Source organism: Phyllostomus discolor, chromosome 14 (genome assembly GCF_004126475.2).
Source record: "Phyllostomus discolor isolate MPI-MPIP mPhyDis1 chromosome 14, mPhyDis1.pri.v3, whole genome shotgun sequence".
In the NCBI taxonomy this organism is placed as follows: Eukaryota; Metazoa; Chordata; class Mammalia; order Chiroptera; family Phyllostomidae; genus Phyllostomus; species Phyllostomus discolor.
Genome location: NC_040916.2, coordinates 40,339,606 through 40,347,283, shown reverse-complemented (window position 1 = coordinate 40,347,283; position 7,678 = coordinate 40,339,606). Strand labels below are relative to the sequence as shown.

General features: G+C 51.3%; 1 protein-coding gene across 2 annotated transcripts; it reads left to right on the top strand.

Moving 5' to 3' along the window:
• Positions 1-1,140: 1,140 nt before the first annotated feature.
• Positions 1,141-5,850, top strand: NHLH2 (nescient helix-loop-helix 2). Of its 2 annotated transcripts, XM_036015271.1 has the most exons (3): positions 1,141-1,652; positions 2,059-2,391; positions 4,055-5,850. In XM_036015271.1, the coding sequence occupies exon 3, from the start codon at positions 4,063-4,065 to the stop codon at positions 4,468-4,470; it is 408 nt and encodes a 135-aa protein (XP_035871164.1). In that variant the 5' UTR covers positions 1,141-1,652; positions 2,059-2,391; positions 4,055-4,062; the 3' UTR covers positions 4,471-5,850. The 2 variants fall into 2 exon arrangements, with proteins under 2 accessions (XP_035871164.1, XP_035871165.1); XM_036015272.1 differs by lacking the exons at positions 1,141-1,652; positions 2,059-2,391 and adding an exon at positions 2,420-3,227.
• The last annotated feature ends 1,828 nt before the right edge of the window (positions 5,851-7,678 follow it).

Here is a 7,678-nt window from a genome sequence, read left to right as displayed (position 1 = left end):
ACGGGAGGTGAGGAATACAGGTGTCGCAGGTACACACCTGCGTGCTCACTCCCGCTTTCTGTGCGTGAATGAGCCAGAGTGGGGAAACCTCCCTTCTCCCTTCATCTTTACTGCCTTGAGGGGCTCGTCCACTCACCTGGTTCCATTGCCCCCCGAATGTGCTGTCTTCTGCTTCTACTTCAGTGTCCTCTGCTGGTGCCGGGCGGAGGCAAGGCTGGAAAGTGCTGGTGCCCATTTTTGGGGGAGGCACCCCGACCCCTTTCCTGACCAGGAATCTCCTATAGGATGGAAAAATGTGTTCAAAGGCTCCCAGCACTGGTGGCAGCCGTGAGACACCCAGAGGGTCACTCCCGGGGGAGGTCTGATCGACCCCCTCTCCTGACGACAAAACCTGTGTTTAGGGCAAATTGATCAAGGCGGGGGAGTGAGGACTCCTCTCTCCACAAACGTCCCCCCAGGGAGTGGGGAGGGAGGTGGCAGTAAGGCTACAATACTCTTTATTTCTTTTATCTTTGCCCTGTGAAAAAAGCTAAAATAATTGCAAATATCTGATTGATGGTGGCTATAGTATCTCCATAAAGTGGCAAAATAATTGAACTAGATATTCCCTTTTGTTATCAGGCGGATAAATTCAGAGCCACGGGGTCGTGTAAGGCAAAGGCATGACACGCTGAATACACTGGTGATTTGTATGTGTTTACATTCTGGTCCAGTGCACTGCCACACAGCGAAATATTCACGGATTCAAATAAGCACGAATGAATGGCGATATTCAACGCATGCAGGATGCCATGCTTTAAGTTGAATGAATGGGTGGGTGAAGAGAAAAACAAACATATTCAGAGCGTCCAGTGGTCTCGTAGAGTGATCCCTGCCATTATAATGCCTGGATTTCCTTCCCAGCCCCACCGAGGGCAATCTATTGAGAGGTTTTTATCTTATATTGGAAAATTAGTCCAGTGGCCAGATATTTCTCAAAAATATGAAGATGCTTCCTCAAGCCTTGTTGAAGTGCCTTTTAAAATGTAAATGACCACTAAAAAAGGTAGCCAGTGCATGTCTGAATATGTCTATTGTAGCACCAAATACAGCATGCTTCCTCATGGCCTGGACACGAATGTTTTCCTACACATTAAGGGAAGACACTGTAATACACTGGGGGAATTTTTCCATGGTCAATATGTTGTTTATTTGCATTAATAATCTGAAAAAAGAGAAATAGTCTGGTTACGGCTACGGACTCTGCTCAGAGGCAGGGTTCTGTCATGGACTGCTTTCAACTGTTAGATTGTGTGGCACAGATTCAGCGAGAATCTGATCTGCTAAAATATTTGGGCTGTGAAAACTCCAACACTGTGACAGATGTCAAGTCCAATTAAGTGACTCATGTCCAGGTTTCTGTCCAATAGGATTTCCCATTAAATATCAATTTAGGGGGAAAAAATTCCATCCCCCTGCTTAAGCCTTTATCTCTGCCACCATCGCCAGGCTGAGCCCATTGGTACCAGGAGAGCCGAGGCGCCGCGCGCATCTCTGCCTCCGGCGCTCGCCTTCCCCGCTTCCCCGTCACCGTTCCGCCGGGAGACGTTCCCTTTGCCCCAGCCTTCCTCCGCGCATCTCCGAGCCCCTGACTCCGAACGTTTTGCCACAAGGTAAAGAAAGGAGGGGGTGGGGTGGGGGTGGGAGGTGTAACCGAGCCTTGAAAGACTTTGGAACTGGACATAGGTGCCTGTTTCTACAACGTGCAAGTAAAGGAGGGAAGAGGAAGAGGCGAGTGTAGCCCCGAGTTACAGTATTGTGTTCCTGGGAACTGGGGAGACATCAGCTGAACAAAGCCTTATCTCAAAAAAAAAAAAAAAAAATCACTTCTGAGCAAGATCGCATCTCTGCCTTGCACTTCCCAGTTTCCCGGCAGCACTATTAAGGGAAGGGGAGGAATCCTGCAGCTGAATCTTATCTTAACCATCTTTCTTATTGATTCTTCCGCTATTAGAAAGTGAAGGAATCAGCCCTTCGGCGGGACCCTGTTTATCTCTGCATCTCTTTTGTTATTTATAGAGACCTAGAGGAGGAAAACAGGCAGGAGACTCCTCAGCACACCGTGTCGTTTAGGGGGGGAAAAATCATCGAATTTCCAGAAATGTTTGAGAACAATTAAAAGGAAAAGACGATTTTTGATCTATCAACTAAGTAAACAATCAGTCGCGTCGTCTGCATCCGGAGACCTAATCGTCCCTGGCTGTGGACACCGGCGAGATGACAGCTGCTCTTGCACGTTTGAATGTAATACATGTTTTCTGCTTTTAACACATTTCGGAATTTCTCCCCCCTTTCCCTGGAATCTTAAGTCTAAAAGATTGGAGAAAAGATTATCGAAAAGACTTTTACAAGGTAAGGCTCCTTTAACTGTTTTTTTTTTTTTTTTTTTCCAGCTTAGAACTAAGTTAGATTGTTCCTAGTGCACTGGCGGACGCATTTCAGTTAACTGCTAAAGAAATAAAATACATACATGACGTGCGATTTATGAATATTTTAAAAAGCTGTCCAGAGGAGAATTTGCCTTGCTCTGAGGGCAACCCAGGAACTTTCCACCTGAACTACAGCTACGTAGTGGCTTATCCTGATTCTCCATTGCACGCTTATTTATTTATGCCCTTTGAAGCCGCTGTGTAGGTGCAAGTTCTGAGCCCGTAGGGAGTCACAGGCAGTTTACTCGGAGCATTTGGTTTTATTTTGCCTTAGAGGACGTGTTTCCCTCGCAGGGGGACCACAGCCCAGCCGCCTTGGAGCCAAGTTCGCTCCTAAGCCAGTGCGGCGCTAGGAGCGGACCGCACATCCCCGCTTTTGTCTCCTTGGAAGCAAACCCCTTTCTCGCGCCCACGCGGGGTTCTCCCTCAGCGACGTCGCTCGGGCTGCACTCGCGGGACCCCGGGCTTGCAGCCTAGTCCTCGCTCCCGGCGCCCGCGGTCGTTGCGCGCCGCGGCACCTTCCCCTCCTACCCACCCCGTTTCCAGAAGCCGAATTCTCTGTGAGCCGGGCGATCGCGGGCTGCTCCCTTCCCAAAGGTGCGCAGCGGGGTCCAGCGGGGAGCAGGACCATGGCTGCCTTTCCAAGAAGCTGGCGTTAGGAAAACTGGGGACAGACCCGCCGGGCCTTGGCCGGGCCTCCCAGGACAGCTGCGGGCTGTGGACTCAGGCCCGCCGAGCACCCGAACTTTGCCGGCCAAGGTGCAGCTCCGACCAGAGCGTCCCGCGCGGCGCCCGTCTCCTCTGCATGCCCCCCTCCCCGCCAGCCCTGCCTTTCCCTTCCCTCCCCAGCCTCTCCCGCAGCGCCCCGGGCGCCTGCGTTTTCCCGGGAGTGGTCGGCAGGCTGCCGGGCGCATTGTCTCATCCCACGTCGCTGTGTCCCTGGGCCTCCGATGTGTGTGTGGCTGCCTGCGTGACAGATGGTGCCTCGGGAGCCTGCGGGGGCATAAGAGTCACTGTTGTGTTGAAAGGGGCCTCCACGTTTGTTTAGCCATTTCTTCAAGAGTTCGGAGAAGCGCTGGTGACGCCTTCGCGCTCCGTGCCGCCTGCTCCCAAGTCTGCGCGCTGGCGAGCCCGGGCTCCCCTCCAGCATCCAGCACTCCCCACCCTGCGCCCCAGACCAATGCGAGACCCGCGGGCAGGATCTCTGTCCCCCGTAGAACCCAGATGTGTTCATTTTCCGGAGTCGTTTGTCTACGAGGGAGAAGAACTGAGGGAGGCAGAGGGACGGAGTTGGTCTGTGGCCGGAGGCGGCACAAAAGCAGGCCTCGCGGGCTTGCGGTCGTCCCCCGGACCAGGCCCACAGGCTGGGCTGGGCTCCTGCCCGCCGAGGTGTCAGGCCCAGGGTGCGGCCTGGCCCAGGAGAGATGGTGCCTCCCCGCGGGGCCAGCTCGGCCGAGCGCGTGGGCCTGGTGTGGGGAGGAGGCCGGGACACGCGGAGGCCCTGCGGGATAGGCCCTTCGCCGCTCTCGCTCGGACCGAAAGACCCAGATTCCTTTTACTGATTGGTTTTTCTGACTCCCCCTCAGCCTCCAAAATGATGCTGAGTCCGGACCAAGCCGCCGACTCGGACCACCCCAGCTCGGCACACTCGGATCCAGAGTCGCTGGGCGGCGCGGACGCCAAGGTGCTGGGCAGCGTGTCGGACCTGGAGCAGGTGGAGGAGGCCGAGGGCGACGGCAAAGGCGGCAGCCGGGCCGCGCTCTACCCGCACCCGCAGCAGCTGAGCCGCGAGGAGAAACGCCGTCGCCGGCGCGCCACGGCCAAGTACCGGTCTGCCCACGCCACCCGCGAGCGCATCCGTGTGGAGGCCTTCAACTTGGCCTTCGCCGAGCTCCGCAAACTGCTGCCCACGCTGCCCCCGGACAAGAAGCTCTCCAAGATCGAGATCCTGCGCCTGGCCATCTGCTACATCTCTTATCTCAACCACGTCTTGGACGTGTAGGGCCGGGCGCGCTGCAGGAGGCCGCGCGCGGGTCGGGGAGCCTGGCGACCGGCCCGGGAGGCCACCCAGGGACTGGCCGTGGAGGTGGCTCCCCCGCGGGCGCCTTGGACCCTGGGAGTTCTCTGCTTGCTGCGTTCTCTGCAATCCGCAGGCCGACGAGGGAAGGCTTCCGACTCCGGAAGGTGGGATTGTCTGGGGAGCCCTGGAGCGTGCGGGGTTATTTTTCAGGCCGGGCGGACATCCTGGAAGCGCTCGAGATGACCCGCCTCCGAGCCTTCCCTCCCAGGGTTAGGACCCCTTCAAGGGTGGTCGCTTTAGCCCACTGGAGGCTGGGAGCTCTCCTTGGTTTATCTCCGGAGAACCTTTAAGTTTTGAAAAAACAAAGGCAGAAGCTCCGAGTACGTATGGGCTCGTAACTTTAGACGATCTGGACTTTTCTAATGAGCAAATCACCAAGCATTCGGAAGTGTAGAGATTTTAGGCACATGGAGGTGGAAGAAAGATTAGATTAGAGTCCAAACATAACAGGCAACCCCTGCGTGTTTGTTAAGGTTGAAAAGATACATTGAGAACAGACAGACACATTGTGGGAAGATTGGAGCTTGGCCAGAACTGAACCTTGAGGTCTGACACTCATGAAGACAGGAAAGACCCGTACTCACACGGAAAGCATAGTATCTGACCGCTTTTCCAGGCAAAGTGCCCCGTTATCTATCCAAAAACGTCTCTTCGTGACCTTAAACATGTGGACTCATAGGTGCAGTTAGAAAAAAGACAACCTATTTTTATTTATGTTAGAAGGAGTAGAGTATTTTTTCCAAGACATTTATTTTTCAGAGTGGTGATAATTTTACTTTGGATACTCTGTGCCAATTTATTTATAGTCAAGTGTTTACACTTTTTCCTGTGGAATAATTACGTCTAACTTTCTGCGTGTTTGTGGAGATGACACTGTGCTCTTTCTTTCGGCTCTGATTACTTTGCACTTGCATAACAAATGCCCCACTTCTCCCTGTTTCTAAACATATTTTATATATTAAGATGTTCATTCTTGAAAGGTCCTTTTGTTGTGACAGCAGCAACACTAACACTTCACTATTATAGTTTTTTAAGAAAGTGTTGTCACTCTTACGTGTAGTTCTGTCTAAAAAGTACTTTACGGACTGTTTCTAAGGAGAGTAGCTTCTTTGTGCGTGCGCGTGCGTGATGTTTGTGCGTGGGATGATTTTAGGAAATTAAGTTATTTTCCTAAAAAAAAAAGAGAATTCAGAAACTACTTTCCTCTGTGACAACCAAAAAAAAAGTCTATAACCTGTAAATGTTTCATATTCTCAGCTGTGAAACTCCAAAAACAAGGAGTGTATTTTAGAGACAAGGGGGGGAAAAAAAGAAAAAAAAAAAAACCACATCTGCTATCCAAAGATTTTAGTCTTTTTCAGGGTTTTTTTGTGTCTCTGTTGCTTTATATAATGCAATATTTTGTAGTGAAAATAGATATAACCTGGTTTCTATCTGACGAGTTTTTCATATCTCATGAATGGTGCGCTGTTTTGCATATAAATAAAGGTATTAAATAAAGCCCTCTCCTTTATTTTAAGCATAGTGTCAAACAAATAATGAACATGCCAGCTGGGCATGAAATATCATCATGGACTCAATTCCTCAGGAAGGAACTGTAAAAGAAAACGAAACAAAACCGTAACATATGTAGGTGTGCAGGTATTAGATGCTCTCCCTAAACCTGGACACTGGTCGGCCAGCCTGTACACAGATGCCCTCAGAGGTGGGTGCCATGGACCATGTTTCTCTCAATGAGGACAAAATGATGGTGTTTACATGAAAATATTACTTGAATCATGGATTCTTTGGCTCTAAGAGGAAACTTAGAAACTAGCTCAAACTCTCCGAATTAGAGTGGGGAAACTGAGGCCCAGGGAGCTTAGGTCCCTGCACTAAGTCATGTAGCTCTGTGAGGAGAAGGCCTCTGATGGGATGCGGGCTGTCAGTGCTCATGGCGTTTATTGAGATCAAGGTGTATATTGCTACCGTGCACCTGAACATCTAACCAGGGCGGGGATTCAGGACATGACACCTGCAAGCGTGAAACCAGGGCCAACCTTTAGAAATGAAGAACAGCATCTACAAAAGCTTGGAGTTAGTATACAAATGTGAACTATTCTGGCTACAAGCAGGAGGTACGAATAACTTAAAAACTATATATGCACATGTTTATACACACAGAGGGACAACATTATGAACAGTGGGTCCACATCACGCCAAATCTGGTTACAGAGTGAAAACCGCAACTGTGTGGATGCTCGGTTTCATGCCTGTTACAATATTAGAGATTATGAATGTTTTTCACTTTTCACCCAGGTAGCTTGTAGTCAGGTTCACGGAAACCTAATATGTGAGGCCTCACTCTCTTTTTTCTGTGGAGGTGCCCAGCAGGACAGTGCCCGGGACGTGAAAAACAATGGTGCCTTCTCCGGCCTTGGACCTGGAAGGAGTCCTGGGCACCCAGCTGTGGCTGGTGACACCAGCCTGCAGGCACACGCCACCTTGGGACTGTTTGCAGGTCTTCCCACCTCTAGGACGGGAGAACGATGGCCACTCCCAGTCTTCACAGCGCTTCTCTATTATAGGACAGAAGGCTCGGCCTTGCTTCAAGCCAAGGGAATGAAGTCAACTTCTAGCCTCTGGAGACCTTCTGAGGGCCTCCCTTTCCTGGTTCATGAGCCCGACTTCGAACTGACCTACACCATTCTGGCATTGACTCTAGGGGGGACCTGACTCACCTCCCTAGACTAAGGCCCTCGCCCTTGGAGTTGGACGTAGGGCAGGCATAGACAAAGATCAAAATTCCTTCCCAGCTACACAACCTGCGTGATCCCAGGAGAGAATCTTTGCAGCATCATTTCGAGTCCAAGGCTGCTGAGCACCCTCCAAAGAGAAAGGCAGCAGCACTGTGGCACTCTGCTAGGCCAGAGGGTGACTGACGCATCCCGGCACGTGGCGTGGGCTCAGTGGCTGTTCAGCCATAGGAAGGCAGTACTGATGCTTCTTTGAATGATGATGATGGTGATCATTCAGTCCTGCATTCAACAAATATTTATGGAGGTCCCACTGTGTGCCAGGCATCATTTAAGATGCTAAAAATAGAGCCACAATGAGACAAAACCTACTGGAGGAGAGCAGGCGGCTGACA